This window comes from Papilio polytes, unplaced genomic scaffold (assembly GCF_000836215.1).
Source record: "Papilio polytes unplaced genomic scaffold, Ppol_1.0 DF823935.1, whole genome shotgun sequence".
Classification (NCBI taxonomy): Eukaryota; Metazoa; Arthropoda; class Insecta; order Lepidoptera; family Papilionidae; genus Papilio; species Papilio polytes.
The window spans coordinates 1-19,997 of NW_013525269.1; the positions used below are offsets into that span (position 1 = coordinate 1).

Genomic DNA, 19,997 nt, shown 5'->3' on the forward strand with positions numbered 1-19,997 from the left:
TATAGCCTAAAGCGTGACGTAAGTGTAGGGCTTTTTATTAAAAAAAAAATTATTCAAAAATATGCTGTAATTGCTGACATCTTAGGCAACAAAGAATTGTGTGTTTACGCTTTATTATAATAGTATAGAAGTATAGATACGTAAATTCCAATATTTACTAAGACCAAAACCTTAAAACACATTTTGCACCAAACATAAAATCTTTATTAGTGATTTTTATCCACGAATATTTAAATGAAAGAATGAAATAGTGTCTGCTAAAACCAGAAACAAAAACTACATTACCATCTCTTTCGTTCTTTTTGTAACAAATGAAATAGCAATATATATTAAAAGTGTAAAATCACAAGATAAAAATTTAATTAGAAGCCATAAAGAAATAAACTTTTTAAACATCTTAAATCATTTTAGATGGCGAGGAAAAAAGTTATCGTTGAAAATATTTTATCAAAAAACAATACAACGCAAAATTAATTTTACAATTGTAAAGATAAACATTATGTTTAAACAATAAGGGGTATAGAAAGATTATCTCTAAGATAAGAATCATTTGCTTTTGCGTATTTCAGCTAAGCACGTATTTATGTAATCTCTAGTTGTTGCTCGCGACTTTGTCAACGTAAAATTAAAAAAAATAGTTAAAACACATCCTATGTTACGCACAAAATTAGCTTTGTAAAGGTGAAAGAATTAATAAAATCGGCCCAGTAGTTTTTGAGTTATTTCAATACACATAAAAATACAAATCTTTACTTTTTATATTAGTACTAACTTTCGCTTGCGACTCCGTTCGCGTGGAATTAAAAAAAAAATGAGTAGCCTATGTGTTCTTCCAGACTATCCTCTACATCTGTACCAAATTTCACCGAAATACGTTCAGACGTTTAGGCTACAAACTCTAACAAACATCCATCTGAACTTTCGCATTTATAATATTAGTTAGATATATTAAAATGGTTCAGAACCATCTGGGGTCCATGAAGACGCCAAGGGAATGTACCATAGAGGGAAATAAGAGGGTTTTAAAGTTTAAGAACATAACAGCTGCAGATTCAAAACCAATAAAATAATGTAAAGGGTTATTAAAATGTTTTTTTAAACACGAGTTAAAACAAAAAGATCATCACCTCTACCTTATCCTACTCCAGTAGGGTCGGCGCTCCGAGTTCTCTAGTCTTTGTCCTTGAAATAACTCTATCATCCATCATCTCAGTCTCTTCTTAATCTGATCCTCCTCTTTCTACCTCTACCTACCGGTGTACCACATTCATAACTAACGCCCTTCTTGTTAGAACAAAGAGATATACGAATATGAACTTAAAAAAACATAAAGGTCGCGGTATTCCCCGAAGTGCGACCCTTTGTTATGCACGTCAATGTTTTTTTAAAAACTTTCCACCAACAGATAACTGAAGCTAGGTATATAAAAGATAAGCGGAACTTGCTTGTTTTTCCCAGATTAATTGCAAACTTTAGAAAACGGATCATGTTACATCACATTCATAACAAATATGCGATTAGGGCTGTCACCTTCGGGTTTAAAATTTTCAGTTTCGTACTTCACTTATTCGGATTAAGAATCGATGTTTTCAGGATGGTATAACACAAGTCACTGAATAAAGGGACCTGCGAGCAACCACCTATCGAATAAAAAAAAAAAAAATCGGTCTACCAGGGGTGAATGCCGTAACACACATAAAAAACATACAAACAAATTGAGTACCATCTTTTGATAAGTCGGTCAATTACTAGAACCTTTCTTGTCTCCGTTTTTTTTTTTAATATTCAAGTCACAATCGCTACTTACAATCTCACAGACGTCATTAAGAGTGTTCTTAATTTAAAACGCTGTTATAATTTGAATGTTTCAGTATTCGGCCATAGTTGTCCTTTATCTAGGGTTGGCAAGTTTGCATCTTGTTTGAAAATTAGCAGCCCTATCCGTGATATGACGATTATCTGATAAGGATACTCGACACGCCCGCAATCTTCACGAAAACAATCGCGCCATTTTAATTGCAATAAATGATAACAGGTAAACGCCCCCCGTGTTGCTAAGGTGGACAATTTAAACAAAAGACACGTGAACTAACAATGCCAATATTATGTGCGTAACCTTTTTTTATAATATAAGGAAGCAAACGAACAAGCGGTCACCCGAAACCGCCAAAATGGCGAAGCGACCGCTGCCCATAGACATCCGCAATTACAGATGCGTTGCCTACCCTTGTAGGACGGAGGAGGAGACGCACATAATGAGGATATTTCCCCTTTCTATGCATCTTCTCCACCGTCAGATCCACCTCTTCCCAACCTTATAAGAAAAGGGTGGTAAAGAGAAAGGGACTTAAATCAGGCCTCCGGCACCACACTCATCAGACGAAACACGGAATTGCTTCCATTTCACGCCTGTGTTGTGTGGTCGTGGTATTACTGGGGGCGTGCCGGCCCATTCGTGCTAAGATGTTAAAGCGGGCACTACCACTATTTCTCTGTCGCTGTTACCTGTACTACTCTATCGCACAACTGTTCAATATCGCTTTGATTCCTATGAGCTTATATGGAGGTGTTCACACGATTTTTAGTTGTACAACTAAACAGTCGAACGGCTGCAAAACAATCGACAATCGCACAACAGTTACGCAATACTTTAGCCAAAGGTTTACGTCCGCTCTTAATCTTTGGTTACTAAAGTGTTATTAAGTTATCTGACCCGGTGAGAGGTGTTGATATCGCTAAATCTAGCCAAGGACATAAAAACCAAGAGGCACTTTAATCCTACAAATATTGGTTTTGTGCAAATGACTAAACCGTTCAATATCTTCAAGCCTTTTCAGTTAGTCACACTTCCATACATCTATCAACCGTTACATTTGAATTTTCCAAACCAATATCACTTTGGGCCAAGAGCCTATTTATTTCTCGTCCAACAACGCATCCGTAGTTCCTCTGGTTTTGCAATATCCATGGTTGTCGATGAATTCGGTTTTCCAGCCGCTCGTTAGCTCCCTTTTAAAAAAAACAATATCTTATTATGGCCATCCTTTACACAACCCATCCATACTTTAGTCTAATATATCTTCCTTGTTTACACCTACATCTCTTCCTTAATTATAAACGTACGAAGTTGTGGACAACAAGTCTTTCAATGTTTCTATTACATTTCTGTAACATATAATGAAAAATCCGGTTATAAGCAGATTGGAGAGTTTCGAAGCGACAAAAGTGGGACAAAGTTTATCAATACACTGGATTAAACTGTAAATCTGTCGGTTATTTAGATTATAAGATTCACTTTTAGTTATGTAACTAATTAGTTAAAGAATATAACTGATGGATAATAAAAAAAATTGTTACTTTGGAACTAAAACAGTCATCATGTCATCTCCCTTACCTTATCCTACTCCTGTAGGGTCGACGTAACACGTTTTCATCCTCGAAATAACTCTAAACGTCATCTCAGTCATCACTCCCTTCTTGATCACCTAAAACAAAGTCATCGTTGAAAAATTGTTCAACTCAAAATCAATTTATTAAATACTTTTTATCTAGCTTATGTTTAATATATAAATCTAACCTAAATGACCGCGGGAAAGAACAGCTATAGTGTGGTTATTTTATTATAAATATTTATACACTGATGTAATTAGCTGTTTATTTTGCATCATACAATTTTCTCTTGTCACCAATTGGAAGTATGGACGTAATAAATCACTAGCTTTTGCCCTCTCTCCGCTTGGAATTTAAAACAAAAAAAAACAAAATTGAGTACCTTAAGTATTCTTCCAGACTATGTTCTACATCTATGCCAAATATCATCCAGATCCGTTCAGCCGTTTATGCTACAAACTCTAACAAACATCCATCCATCTAAACTTTCCCATTGAAGTGTGATTGCATTATTTAATTATCTGATTTTACAAATAAAAATTAAAACGAACTAAAAGTGATGTATATTAGTTACCATTTACTTTTTAAATCAGCTTTTATTTCTTCTTTTTTAAAGCGCGTGCAATTTCTATATTCATCCGGATTCTATGTCAAAAAGCAATTTAAAAATTACATCCCGTATTTGAAAGTTTTACGTTACGCTTTCGTCGAAACCTTTTCATTTCAAAAGGACTTCTTTTTAAAATTTCCCAATGGATATAAGTCGTTTTGTAGTTAAGTAAATCGATAAACCAGAACGCAAAAGTGGTATACCATTTATTAAACGAGAACAAACTACTGAACGGGTTAAAAAGCCGTTTGTTAACAACGAGGTCTTGAGACTTAGGACGTTTCAGAATAAACGAAAATCCTCGCAAAAGTAGTATACTATTTTTCGCGTCTGTTATCCAAAATGGCGTAAGCGCGCCAAAAAAGCGACGCTTTCGGCCATTTTAAATTTACGAAGGAAAATACGTGCATTATAAGTGATTCAATTTGCGTTGTTTTATATAGGTGAGCGTAGTTACTACGTGATCGGAATTTTTCAATGTTTTGTTTATTTAGGGTTGTCAAATCGTGCCATTTATTAAATTTACTCGTAAAATCATGTTTTGTCAAAGAATGAAAACCCGAGATAATAAAATTCGCATGATACATTTACCTGTAGATTAGATCCGAGGTTTTAAAATCAATTTACAATCAAAGCATCGTACTAAGATGAGAATTAAATGCACATACATACTTGTACACAATATACTATAAAATAATAAAAGTAAGTAACTTACGTATTACGAAAAATAGTAGTAATACCACGACCATACAGAAAACAGGCGTGAAGTGAAAGCAATTCCGCGTTTCGTCTGATGAGTGTGGTGTCGGAGGCCTAATTTTAGTCCCTTTCCCTTTCCACCCTTTCTTAAGAAGATAGGATGGGAAGGAAAAGTGGATTTGACAGTGGAGGAGACGCATAGGAAGGGGAAATGTCCTCTTTATGTGCGTCTCCTCCGTCAATTAAGGGCAGGCAACGCATCTGCAATTGCGGATGTTTATGGGCAGCGGTCGCTTTCCATCTTGGTGGATTCAGGTGGCCGCTTGCTCGTTTGCCACTTTATATAAAAAAAATCAATTTTGACAACCCTGGTTTCTTACGTACTACATAAAATAATTCCCGAATACTTTAACACGATTAGATAGTCACAGGATACAATTTCAAGGTTAGCGTGATAGTTGCTGATTTGATAATTATTTTAAAAGCATTAACAATATATCACTGATTTTTATTTATTCAACAACTTTATTGCCTATAAAATATAATCCTCTAATTGTAGATATTCTACTTTGGAGGATAAAGACATGATTAACTTTTTTATCTCGATTATATGCAGATTAGAAATTATTTCTCCGAATACGAAAAGCAACTTTTTTTTTAATTCCAAAGCACGTGTCAAAAATTATCACAAAGCCAATGATACTTATAACAAAAAAAAACTAATCTTATCTTGTAAAATTCTTACAAAGAAAGCTTGAGATGCACGTATTTTTCAAGTAGCGGTCAAATAATACATATCAGCCAAGGTGCGAAAGTATTAGACTTCAAGGATGTACCGAGTAATAAGATAATTTATTATTACATATATTCTACCGTTATCTGATGACACTTTTCGAGGTCCTTTTTTTATGATATCTTTACTGATATGATTTGTTAATCTTTAATAATCACTTATTGGTTACGAAAAACTTTAAAGAAGGCATAATTTTCTACAGTCCTACAAACTTAAGGTAGTAAATCAAGTGGGGACTTTATTTAAAAAATCTGCACTTTGTGGAATGAATAAATAACTGTCCCTCTGTGACGCATTAAGGTAATACAATTGGTATTTGGTTACTTTTTAATAAGCTCGTCCGTTGTTTTGTTAAATTATAACTTTAAATCGATTTAAGTGAATACACCTCAACAAATATTTACAATTCATTTTTAATAATTGAAACAGTTTTATTAAACTATTTTAATTAACATTGACAATTGATTGAAACTCTTTCTCTTTTTAAACATTTTGGTAAAATGAACGCATCTGAAAAAATAACCTACAAATCCACAATGACATTTGAGTTTGACAAGTATCAAGTAAACAAAACGAATTTAAAATAGACTGTGAAAATAGAATAATTTTTATGTTACGTACGCATTATTTTAACATCTTTAAGAGTAGTTGTTTATATTTACGTATATTCAGTTTAACAATATGTCAGATGTAGAAGTTGAAACTCCAACTACCTTTAAGAAAAGAAACATCAAGAATAGAGGTGGAAGGAAACGTAAAACATCAAGTTCTGAAGGTAAATAACGTTCGTATTTTACTTATAAATATCAGTTAGGATTGTGGCTAAGCGCTAGTTTACTTGTAATACAAAAAAACACTAAAAACGGAGGTTTCTGATTTGTCTTTGTGGTTTTTGGTTACTTAAAAAGTATTGTATAGATTTCACATACTAAATCTACACTTAAGAATTATTTTAGTAAATGCATGGCTATGAGTGTGGTAATAAGACATCTGACATTTTAATTCATATAATCATGATGTTTCAGAAAAGAATAGTTCAGATTCAGATGAACAAACTGTAGTGTTGCCAACAAAGAGGCCACAAAAGCCCAACCCTAACATACAGTCTACGGGAGGACCAAAACGACAAAAGCCAGAGCTAGAAGACAGTGATAGCAACAATGATGAGGATAAGGTATGTTGGTACTTGTTCAGTTTCAATAATTCCATGGCTCCTATGTAAACTGACATAAGTCACAATTTTGTGAATTAACCCTGTTTTTTTTATTGACTTTGTAAATATTCATTGCTGTGTAAATTTCCAAGTAATGAACAACTGTAAATTTGTTAAAAATTCAAGTTTTTTTTTTATTTTAACATCAGTCATTTAAAAAAAAATCTTTATATGACTGTTGTTAAAGTAACATTTCAGTATTTCTTGTCTATTAAGTTAAAATAAAAATTTAGAGTAACCATAAGCATATATTTACTAGTAACATCATGTATTTATGCTATTATTCTTGAAATTAAAAACTTTTCTTACTTGTTCCTACCTATTTCCAGATCTCCGAGTCCCGTACAACATTATCTGTGCAACAGCAACGTGAGAATGCAACCGCAACATATGAATTAGATACCGAAAGAGATAAAGATGCACAGGCGATATTTGAAAAGGCGCAAAAAATTAATGAGGAATTGCAAGGACAAGCTGACGATAAGGTAATCTTCATGAAGTCCGTTTAAGTTGAAAATCGAAATAAACCAGAATTGTAACGCTATTTGTACATCTGTAACAATTTTTATTGTGATCTATTCGGTTCTAAAGATATCTAATATTCATACATCCATTTAAACATTCATCTATACTATTATAATAAAGCATAAACACACACTTCTTTGTTGCCTAAGATGTCAGCAATCACAGCATATTTTTGAATAATTCTTTTTTTAATAAAAAACCCTACACTTATGTTACGCTTTAGGCTATATTTCACACCATTAAACTTATGGGGTAAATATTTTGGATAAAAACCCTGAAGTGGGATAGAGACCATAGGTTGCTGTCAGCATCAAGGAAGCAAGGTTGTCATGTCATTTTGACATTTGTAATTTGACAAATGTAAACAATAAAATATAATTTTCATAATTTTATGCTCATGAAGTCGCAAGGGAACAGCTAGTAGAATAACAAAATCCTTGGATTCACCACTCCAGGGGGAGAATGAGAGAACTGCATAGAGCAGACAGCTGTTCCCATGCAATTTCATTAGCATAATATTATTTTATTCTTTACATATCAAATTAATTGTCAAAATCATCAAATTGTCAATTGCAAATGTCAAAATGACATGAGTTGACAACACTTGGCAATCTTAATTCCTTGATGTTGGCAGCAATTTTATGGTGTCTTTCCCAAATTAGGGTTTTTATCCAAAATATTTACCCCATAAGTTTAATGGCGAGAAATATATAGCCTACGGCGTGACGTAAGTGTAGGGCTTTTTATTAAAAAAAGAAGTATTCAAAAATATGCTGTAATTACATCTTAGGCAACAAAGAAGTGTGTGTTTACGCTTTATTATAATAGTATAGATAATCACAAAGTAAAGGTTGTGAGTTTAAAGCACTATTTTCTAGTATTTTTGCGTGTTTTAGGTATACCGTGGGATCAATAATTACGCTCAATATTATAAGAAACGTGATACAGCTGCAGGTAATGCTAGCTCCGGACTTGTTAGGAAAGGACCCATCAGAGCTCCGGCTAACTTGAGGGCTACTGTCAGGTAAATATTTCATGACCAATCAATATAACATCTTCGCACGAATGGGCCGACTCGTCCGGTGTAATACCACCCAGAAAATAGATGTCAAGTGGAAGCAATTCCGCGTACAGTCTGATGAGTGTGGTGCCGGAAGCCTTAGTCCCTTTTCCTGTGACGGTGGAGACGCATAGGAAGGGGAAATGTCCTCTATATGTGCGTCTCCTCCTCCGTAAATGAAGCAGGCAGAGGTCGCTTTCCATTTCGGTGGATTCAGGCCGCTTGCTCGCTTGTCGCCTTATATTATAAAAAAACACCGTTTTAAATGAAGCGCTGCTTTATACATGATTAAAAAAAGTGTGTATTTAAATATTTCTTTTGTCTTTTACTTAAGTTTTATATTTCCCCTTTTATAATTAACTTGTTTTTTTGTCATTTCTAATTGTGTTGTAGTGTTGATAAGGTTAAATGTCGTTTTTTTTATTTTTTTTTTTTATTTTTGTTTTGGAGAGTTTCGAAATGGCATTTTGATAAATTTTACTCCTCTGTATAAATTAAAAATATGATTTTTTTTCAACAGATGGGATTATCAGCCAGATATCTGTAAAGACTACAAGGAGACTGGTTTCTGTGGTTTCGGAGGTGAGTGAATCAAAAGTGGACAGACAGAATTTTTTATTTTTAAAATTTGTATTTTTTTTTATAAAATATGTAGAGATTTTTTTGCCATTTTTTTTTATTGTCCATTGTTTCTTCAATATAAAATATGGTTTAAATTTATTCTTTTCTAGACTCGTGCAAGTTTTTGCACGATCGTTCGGATTACAAGCACGGCTGGCAATTGGAGAGGGAGGAATTAGAAGGGGGTGGGGTGAAGGAGGGGGGAGATGACTCCGACTACGAGATACACAGCGATGATGAACTACCCTTCAAATGTTTTATATGCAGAGAACCTTTCACTGATCCTGTTGTTACGAAGTAAGTTTGAAAGATTTGTAAAAAAATTTTTCTAGGGTTTTGTTGAAATTGAGTTATATGTTTATTTCAGTTTATTGTAAAAAAAATGTGAAAGCATGTTCACTAGCTGTTGCTCACAAATTCGCCTGCGTGAAATTAAAAAAATATAAAAAAAATTGCCTATGTTAGTCTCTGATGACGTAGTTTTTTAATGATGATTTTTTAAAATTGGATCAGTTTTGATTTATTTCAATACATACAAAAATACCAATCTCTCCTCATTATAATGTTAGTATAGATTTGTTGGTTTAATTCAGGCAGTTGAATTTTCTTATAAATTACTAAACTATTTGTAAAGCCTTCACACATATATAGATAGTACGTTTTTTTAAACGTTTGAACTGTTATAAAATGTAAAAAAAAAACTTGTTACATTTTTGTATTTTTTCACATCCTCTATTACAGTTTTTTTTCTAAATTATCAAAAAACTGAAGTAAATTCTCGCTTATATTATTTACAGATGTAAACATTACTTTTGTGAGAAATGCGCGTTAGAAAACTTCAAAAAATCGTCTCGTTGTTACATTTGCAACACTCAGACGAGTGGCGTCTTCAACCCGGCTAAAGAACTGGAGGCAAAAATGAAGAGACGAGAAGAACAAAGTGATGATGATGATGAAGATGATTAAAAAAATGATATCTAGTATCATATGTGTTATTAATTATACCTAAGTTTAAAAAGTCTTAAAAAATAATGCATATTCTAGGATAAGAATTGAAAATATATTTAAAAACGTTTAAAAACAAAAGAAGAACTTTTCAAAGTAAAAAATCTTAATCGATTATATTTTTACAGTAGAAATTTTTTACTAAGATTTTTTGGTGTTGAAATACGAAATATATTGCCATCCTTTTCGTTATGTTTAGAAAGACAGAGATGACTATGTTTTTATATTTCAACTTAAAAATACACAATAAACACGTTTCATATTTTTTAGAATTTCAAATGAAACACGCTGTATACACCGTATCCATACGATCGCCATTTACCTAAAAAGTCATAACAAATCAAATTATAAAATATTACCAATCAATTACCACGGTAATTATTTATTTAAACTTAAAGTTATTAGTTTAATTTAGAGCATTACCAAGCGCTATTGCGTTCATTACGTTAGTGGTGGATTTGCGAGACCCATGCTAAGGAATGGGTAAGTAAAAATATTTTTGGTAATATTATAGCCATCCTTATCTGTTGGTAGTAATAAAGATATACGAAATTGGTATTAAAAAAAGATTTTGTTCTACTACATTAGATTTATTCAAATAACTAGATCAATACGTAAAATAAAAAATAAAATTCGCAACATTAAAAATGTGAGTAGAACGAAGTATGTCTTTCTCTCACTCGCACTCATACACATTCTGACCGTGCATAGTGATGTCCAACATTGATTTTGCAATAATATCGATAAATCATTGATCATAGTAATAATAATTGAGTAAAATAGAATTTTTATATTTACTAAAAGGTACTGTAAGTTAAAGTGTACAAGGTTTTATTTTATCTGCACTCCACAGAGCTAACCTTTCTACTCCTGACACTTATCCCCAAAGTCCTGGGGGACCTATGCTCGGGTCTGCAGTCCGCCGTACTTTCACATCCGCTCTCCTGTAAGAAGTACATTATATGCGAACAGGAACAGCTTTCAGAGCACACGTGTCCTGGGGACTTGTACTTTGACGTCATAATCAGGGTTAGTAAATTAAGGCCTTTTCTACTAAACATTTTGTCGCGTAATTATGGTTCGCGCTACTTCAATGTGACTTATGGTCGTGCCAGCATAAACGTTTATCCAAACAGAAGTAGTGCTGGTGAAAATTTATCTAATTTCATATATGATTAACCAGAACTTGTTGAATTGTGGTCATTTGAAGAGGAAAGTCCGGCGGTTTACTCAAAAAAGACTTAAAATGACGTTAAAACCATCTCTAATTGCTGCCACGTGCTAGTGACGTCACCGTTTTCCCTTACAATAAATTACGCATGGCTCGTAGCGAAATGTAATTTATCTGAATCTAAATTAACAATAGAATGACGCTATCCAAAGTGTTTTATCCAACTGATTGTTTTGACATTATTTAAATGTGTTTTTTTATTTATTTCAGAGTTGCATTCTACATTCACTGGCACATTGCGGTCCAATATTGTTACCGACAACTTTGTCAACTCCTTTGCCATACATATCTACTAAATCTACGGTCTCTAGTCAAACTACTAAAGTTGAATCTTTGCCTCCACTACCTACGGAGCCGATACCTTCAACGTCATGGGAAACTTTACCACCAATAGGATCCGATAGTACTCCTACAGAACCAAGTTCTTTGCCCACAATTCTTACTTCTCCTAGTTCTTCCCAAACAACATATACCACAGATCATATAACATCTGAAATGACTTCATGGCCAACATTCTCAACTACTTCTTATGTATCAGAATCTTCAACTGCTAGTGAAACGACTGTTCCCTATACTACTGACATCTCAAGTTCGACAGAACCAACATCCACACCAGTTTCAACTGCATTTGGTACTGGTTCTACTTCAAATACCCAAACAGACACAACACTAACTTCATCAAGCGATATTACAGTGTCATCGATGCAGACTACTCAAGAAAGTTCTTCAAGTTCAACACTTCTTCCAATCAGTTCTAGTGGTACGACTGTCCCAACAAGCTTTTCAACTGAAAATGGTCCATCGATCTCCACTACCTCTACACCCACATCAAGTTCATCTATAACATCAGATATTGTAACGAGTACTGGATCTGTTGTAACATCTGAATTGACATCTTCATCACCGATTTCTACATCCTCAGATATTATAACAAGCACTGAATCTCATGAGACATCTGAATCAAGTACATTGTCGCCATTTTCTACATCTTCAAATATCGTGACAAGCACTGAATCAGTTGTAACATCTGAATCGACAGATTTTACTTTACCACCGATTACAACTTCTGATATTATAACAAGTTCTGAATCCCATGGGACATCTGAATCGTCTTGGTCTTTGTCAACAATTTCTACGTCACCGAATATTGTAACATCTGAATCAACTGCATATACTTTACCGCCAATTTCTACTTCCTCTGTCATTGTAACCAGTTCTGAATCTCATGAGACATCTGAATCCACGTCATCTTTGTCACCAATTTCTACGTCACCAAATATTGTAACATCAGAACCTACAGATTTTACTTTACCGCCTATTTCTACATCATCCTATATTGTAACAAGCACTGAATCTCATGAGACATCTGAATTGTCATCTTTGTCACCAATTTCTACATCTTCTAATATTGTAACATCTGAATCGACTGCGTATACTTTGCCACCAATTTCTACTTCTTCTGATATTGTAACAAGTTCTGAATCTCATGAGACATCTGAATCAAGTTCACTGCCGCCAATTTCTACATCATCAAACATTGCAACATCAGAATCTACTGATTTTACTTTACCGCCTATTTCTACGCCATCCGATATTGTAACAAGTACTGAATCTGTTTTAACGTCTGAACCAACAGATTTCACTTTAAACCCGATTTCAACATCTTCTGATATTGTGACGAGTTCTGGATCTCATGAGACATCTGAATCGTCATCTTTGTCACCAATTCCTACATCTTCTAATATCGTAACATCAGAATCAACTGCATTTACTTTGCCACCAATTTCTACTTCTTCTGATATTGTAACCAGTTCTGAATCTCATGAGACGTCCGAATCGTCATCTTTGTCACCAATTTCTACATCACCAAATATTGTAACATCAGAACCTACAGATTTTACTTTACCGCCTATTTCTACATCATCCGATATTGTAACAAGCACTGAGTCTCATGAGACATCTGAATCGTCATCTTTGTCACCAATTTCTACATCTTCTAATATTGTAACATCTGAATCGACTGCGTATACTTTGCCACCAATTTCTACTTCTTCTGATATTGTAACAAGCTCTGAATCTTATCAGACATCTGAATCAAGTTCATTACCGCCAATTTCTACATCATCAAATATTGCAACATCAGAAGCTACAGATTTTACTTTACCGCCTATTTCTACATCATCCGATATTGTAACAAGCACTGAATCTCATGAGACATCTGAATCCTCATCTTTGTCACCAATTTCTACATCTTCTAATATTGTAACATCTGAATCGACTGCGTATACTTTGCCACCAATTTCTACTTCTTCTGATATTGTAACAAGCACTGAATCTCATGAGACATCTGAATCGTCATCTTTGTCACCAATTTCTACATCTTCTAATATTCTAACATCAGAATCGACTGATTTTACTTTACTGCCAATTTCTACGTCATCCGATATCGTAGCAAGTACTGAATCTGTTGTAACTTCTGAACCAACAATTTTCACTTTAAACCCGATTTCAACATCTTCTGATATTATAACAAGTTCTGAATCTCATGAAACATCCGTGTCGTCGTCTTTGTCACCAATTTCTACATCTTCAAATATTGTAACTAGTACTGAATCTCTTGTAACATCTGAATCAACAGATTTTACTTTAACACCGATTTCGACTTCTGATATTGTAACAAGTACCGGATCCGAAAATACTTCTGAATCTTATTCTAGTACTTCCTGGTACCCTAGTAGTTTCTCCAGCTCCACAGCAACACCTACCGTAAAGCCAAGTTCTTCCATCACTAATCCTTGGGACACTCTCCCACCTTTCACATCTGTTACAGCAAATACTGGCAATGACATAAGTACTGCCATACCTAGTTCTACAATGACCATCTTACCTTCAACAAGAACCTCTGTAACATACAGCGATGAAACAAGCTCTTCGTCAAGTACATGGGAAACTTCTCCTTATTCTCAATCAACCGAAACAACGAGTAACGTAACTGTCTCGGAATCAACAACTTATCCAAGTACTTCGTCTAATTCATCTCCAACAACAATAACATCGAGTTCAACTGAACCTATTTATTCAGAAACAACATCTTATCCCACCATCCCTTCGAGTACGTTTAGTAGCCCTGAAACTACGCAATCTAATTATCCAACGATTCCCACATCAAACTCGTACCACACCACGATATCAGACGACACATCTAGCAGTGAAACATTTCCCGATAGTTCGGTATATTCTACGTATTCTACAAGCAATGTATACGAAACTACAACTATGACATCAGAAACTGACGTTATAACCTCTACAACTTATCCTACATCATTAAAACCAAGTTCTGCTTCAACAGTCACGTCTTATATTACCTCTTCAACGATAATTCCTACAGAATTCACTTCAGGAAGCTCAATATCTACAATAATACCTACTGAATCGACGCCAGTATCTGACTCGAGCAACCTAACAACTACTTATCCATTCACATTTACTTCAGAATCAATCAACACTGAAACATCTACCGAAATGAGTAACATTACCGTAACTTCAAATACTGACACAACATACACTGAGACAGAATTTATAACGACTTCTGATATAAGCTCTATACCACCAATCACATCTACTTTTGCACCAATCACAACACAAGAACCAACAGATTTTACACCACCAACAACTGAACCCACCCCAGGAGGTACTCCTTTACCACCAATAACTATCTTAACATCAGAAACAACAGCGTATCCTCTCCCTCCTATTTCTACTAGCAAAGTCTCAACTCTCCCCCCACAAACAACAACTATAGCTCCACCAACAACAACCTTCCAACCTTGTCATCCATACAGATATTACACAATAGCCAATCCAGAAAACACAAGAACATTTTATTACTGCGTTTATGGTACAAAATATCTATTCTGGTGTCCATATAATTATGAATTCGATCCCATAAAACACGTAAGTATTTTATATTTACATACGATTAAATTCTTTTACAGCCTTACAAATAAACGCGGTATGAAGTTAAAATTGGGAATAAACTGAGTATAAGACTAATTTGTACTAGTATTTGCTTATACTCAGGTTATTCCCAGTTTTAATTTTATATCGCGTTTATTTGTAAAGCTGTTAGTCTTAAAATAATTTTACTTTAAAGCAAACATAAGTAACAGTTTAATTAGGATTAAAAACTAAAGGTACAAAGCTACTCTGACGTTCTACGTTCTAAATAAACGCGAACATTCGATTGATCGAACAATCCATTCAATTTTGGGAAACATTTTCTGTTTTTATTAATCGTATTTTGTTTTATTTACAGATATGCACCCAACCAGAGGACTGTGCTTGTAAACATACAAACACGAACAATTAACTTCTACATATGGACATATTTTCATAGATAATATGAACAATGTTGGCCAATTTAGTCGTCTTTTTGAATATGACCGACGATTTGTAAATAAATTTTACGAAATGTGTTTAATGCCTTTTATTATAAGTTATCTTTAAAAAATAAAATAGACAAATGAACATTAACGGCTTCGGCGATGAAGGGAATATAATTTTGATCTTTGAGTTCCTTTATATCTACCTAAAGTAATCAAACCCATTCAGTTATCTATTATTAAAGGGACTCAATATTATACAACAACCAGTTACTTTAGCAATAGCCGTAAAACTCCATAAATAAAAAAGGGAAATCATGCTTATAAGTGAAGGAACGGTAAATCCTTAGTGAGGTTACAGCAGTCTAAAACTACATGAAAATATTTGACTTTGGGTTCAATAAGTATTATTTTGAACTCGAATCTCTAGTATCCCTTGGTAGTAACACTAACCAATTGCTGTAACATGACACGATACTTTTGACGTCACGTCCTCATTGTGTCTGTGGATTTTTTTGGTAAAAATAAACGTTATTTGATAGCATTTTAATTGTTTTATTCAATTCGTATTCTTCTTCATACGTAGAATTCAAATCACAGAGGTAATTTACGTACTTGGTTAAGTTTCCACGTTATATTTAGTTACACATTAACAACAATGTTTTAAATAATCAGTTATGACGTGACGCAAGGACTTGATGCTATGAACGTAAGTCTGACGTCATGGATTTTTCTTTTATTACATAACTGTGGAAATACAGTATGTTACAATTTTATCTTATACCAGAAACACGCTGTTTATTAATAGTTCCTAAACAATAGTAATAATAAAATATAGCCTATGTTACTCACAGATAATTTACCTTTCTGATGGTGAAAACATTTTTAAAATCGGCCCATTAGTTTTTGAGTTATTTCAATACATACAAAAATACAAATCTTTCCTCTTTATAATATTAAGTAAGTTTAGATAACATTTTTCAATGATCTATTAATTAATTTTAAATCAATGTATTATATGCTAAATAGACAAATGCCCAATACCTTAATATCACACTACACCTTACCCTATTACAGAATAAGGCATACAGATGCCAGGGATTGGGAACCTTTACTTATCAGCATGTCAGTTAAGAGACATATGACGTTATGACGCTATCAGATAATTTCGACTGATTATTGGGAATCGTAGCGCAGGGATGACTTCCATTCCGTACTCCATAATACCCGCTTTACACTTTATTGTAATACATTATGAAGTTTGAGATCACCAACGAGCCCAAAAAACTGTGCGCGCGTTATTGGTTCACCATCCCTGCTCTGTTCCTTATCCTACTCTCGTAGTGGCGCAACAGGTTTTTGTTCTCCACATAACTCTATTATACATCATCTTAGTCATCACAGCTTTTTACGCAATCCATCCATCATCTAGATCTACCTGTACCGATGTACCACATTCATAACTAACGGTCTCCTAACATGCGATTCATCCCTATTCAAACGCTTCACAGTACCCAAAAGGATAGAAATTAGGACAAATCAGACTTTTCCAAATACTTTATTTTCAGGACATATTTTTATTTCTTTTCTAAAGAAACATACCTTTCACCTTAGTTATAAAAAAAATTCCATCGTTGTACGAAGATTTAGTCTTACCGTAGAAATAATAACCGTTAAATTGTTTTGTGTTCATGATTGCATTGTTATAAATATGAATTAACGATGGTGATTGTGTTAAACAAACGCGATTACATTTGCTCTAATAATTAGAGGTGACAGTTTGCTGCAGGCCTTGTTGTGTGAGAAACTTCGAGCAATGCAGTTCTTACCTGGTATGTAATCTGTACTATCATAATAAAGCGTAAACACACACTTCTTTGTTGCCTAAGATGTCAGCAATCACACCATATTTTTGAATAATTCTTTTTTTAATAAAAAGCCCTACTTGCGTCACGCTTTAGGTTATATATTTTAACGCCATTAAACTTAGGGGGTACATATTTTCGATAAAAATCCTAATGTGGGAAAGAGACCATAAGTTGCTGCCAACATCAAGGAAGCAAGGTTATTATTATGTCATGTCATTTTGACATTTGTAATTGATAATTTGACAAATATAAAACGATAAAATAAAATTTTCATAATTTCATGCGGATGAAGTCGCAGGGGAACAGCTAGTTAATAATATTTAACTTATAAAGACTAGACTAGTTACAAATGTCTTTGATCATATTAAGTGTCTGCCACAGAGAACAGCAGTAACTGTTGTATTTACCCGACAAACAAATCAAATATTTCACGTTTTAAAGCTTTTATTGTGCCTCCTTTATCTGTTCTGACATTTCTTTTTTTTCAGTGATCCTACCTTTTCTACTGATATCATCTGTCTTCTCATCGGATGAAGTATTTAGTGAAGAACCGAGTGATAATGCAGAAGTAAGTATAAAGTGTAATTAAAAAATAGATCTCTAGCATTAGATCTTTAGCACTGTACAATCTTGAAATGAAAAATATTGTAAGCTCATACAAATGGAAACAAAATATAAACGATATTGAACAGTTATCGACTAATAGCTTCCGCTCGCAACTCCGTTCGCGTGGAATTAAAAAAACAAATGCTAGTAGCCTATATGTTCTGCCAGACTATCCTCCACATCTATGCCAAATTTCATCAAAATCCGTTCAGCCGTTTAGGCTACAAACTCTAACAAACATCCATCTATATAAACTTTCACATTTATAACATTAGTATGAAGTATGGTGTAATATTTACTTTCAGATCACAACCAAGTCATATGGTATGATAGGTGATATAAACAACAAAGGTAGAAGATATAATGAAGACACAACTGATATTCTTAAAGAAGTTATTACAGAAGAAAGTGTCTTATCAACTGACAGAACAGAAAAACCACCGCCTACACCATTCTCTAGAATTGTACGCTCATTTGACTTTTACGATGACCTCTACGATAGTTATAGACGTAAAAACATGAAGGAAAACAAAAATAATGATCCGAAAAATATATTAAACGATATACGGTCGAGAAACTCTCAATCAAATTATAACGAAGATCAACAAAGGAGGATGTTCTTTTCACATATATTTTCTCTATTTGACGATGACAAAAATACAAGAAGATCTGGAAAATCTGATAAATCGAAACATTCTAAATCTCGTATTGATCACGAAGACAATTTTAAGAGTCCAAAAGCTCGTACTGAACATGATTCTCATAGAAAAATATCTTTAAACAATAAAGATATGGAACCAGACTATGATTCTTTCGAATCTACATTTGAATCATACTTGAATAGTAAACGTTTATCGAATCAATATAACGATGAAAACGAAAGCAAACATAAGAGAAAGAATAAAGGGAAACGTCAAGCTAAAATTAATAACTCGCGTCCAGAAAGCGATGATGAAGGAGATGAAGATGATGCGGAAAGCTTTGAAACTGTTTCAAATAAACCAGATGATGGTCTTCTAGATTACGAATTTATACCGAATAAAATGATCAAGAATAGAAAAAGAAAAAACACTTACGACGAGGAAACTTTTGATTCACAGACTCCATTAATAAATAGCGTTGTAACTTCAACGCCTGTATCAGACATTGTTAATGAAATGGATAGTTCAGAAACGGCTTATTTAATTCGTACACCCTCATTCAATTACTACCAAACTGATGTTACTTATGCAATACCTGATGACGAAAGATCAATAGTAAATGAAGAGAGTGAACCGATTAACAACATTGAATCAAGTGCAATTGATATCAATACTGACAAAGATACCGATGTTTTCATAGTACCGGATGAAATATTTAATAACACAGACAGCGAAGTTACTCAAGAATCCGTTACTTTTAACCCTGATGTAAAAATTACTGTAACAAATAACCAAAACGTAGAAAGTGTATCTCAAGAAGAACTAAATATACCAAACGATAATTTAAGCGAAGATGAACCTGTAAAAGTGGTTTTTGATGATTTGAAGAACAATCAAAGCTATGTCTCAGACATAGATTCTAAAATTGTAAATGATTTAGTAGGTAAAGATACAAGACGAATGAATTATATTGATGTAAAGAAAGATATGGATAAAGAAATAAAGAAAGTAAAAGACATCTCAACTATTAAAGAAGAATTAGAAACTCCTGAAGAAGAATTGAAAGTCTCTCAAGTCTACGTTGAACCGGCGAGACCTGATGTTAGGAACCCATTATCGGCTCGAATAAAATTAGATTTATTAATACAATTACCGTCGCAAATTGACGTTGGAAATATTTAATAGTAAATATAATTAAAGAGGATGTGATCCATTAATTGTCATGGATTTTGTGCAACGATATTATTGCATTTTTCAATTCATTGAAAAGTTACTTTTAAATATTTAGATCGATTTTTTTGTATTAAATTCCATTGAATATTATTTGAATGCAACTTTATAGTTTTCTTGCAA

The 19,997-nt window shown here is 33.6% G+C and overlaps 3 protein-coding genes across 3 annotated transcripts; all 3 read left to right on the plus strand.

Annotated features, from left to right (window-relative positions):
* Positions 1 to 6,062: 6,062 nt before the first annotated feature.
* Positions 6,063 to 9,895, plus strand: LOC106101837 (RING finger protein 113A). Its single transcript, XM_013281179.1, has 7 exons — positions 6,063 to 6,267; positions 6,518 to 6,666; positions 7,035 to 7,190; positions 8,127 to 8,254; positions 8,811 to 8,872; positions 9,022 to 9,208; positions 9,709 to 9,895. The coding sequence occupies exons 1-7, from the start codon at positions 6,174 to 6,176 to the stop codon at positions 9,875 to 9,877; spliced, it is 945 nt and encodes a 314-aa protein (XP_013136633.1). The 5' UTR covers positions 6,063 to 6,173; the 3' UTR covers positions 9,878 to 9,895.
* Positions 9,896 to 10,735: 840 nt separating this feature from the next.
* On the plus strand, positions 10,736 to 15,586 carry LOC106101943 (uncharacterized protein PB18E9.04c-like). Its single transcript, XM_013281333.1, has 4 exons — positions 10,736 to 10,945; positions 11,358 to 12,640; positions 12,977 to 15,101; positions 15,463 to 15,586. Exons 2-4 carry the CDS (start codon positions 11,643 to 11,645, stop codon positions 15,514 to 15,516), a joined length of 3,177 nt encoding a protein of 1,058 aa, XP_013136787.1. The 5' UTR covers positions 10,736 to 10,945; positions 11,358 to 11,642; the 3' UTR covers positions 15,517 to 15,586.
* Positions 15,587 to 17,345: 1,759 nt separating this feature from the next.
* Positions 17,346 to 19,826, plus strand: LOC106101772 (putative uncharacterized protein DDB_G0287457). Its single transcript, XM_013281108.1, has 3 exons — positions 17,346 to 17,361; positions 17,886 to 17,965; positions 18,309 to 19,826. Exons 1-3 carry the CDS (start codon positions 17,346 to 17,348, stop codon positions 19,824 to 19,826), a joined length of 1,614 nt encoding a protein of 537 aa, XP_013136562.1.
* The last annotated feature ends 171 nt before the right edge of the window (positions 19,827 to 19,997 follow it).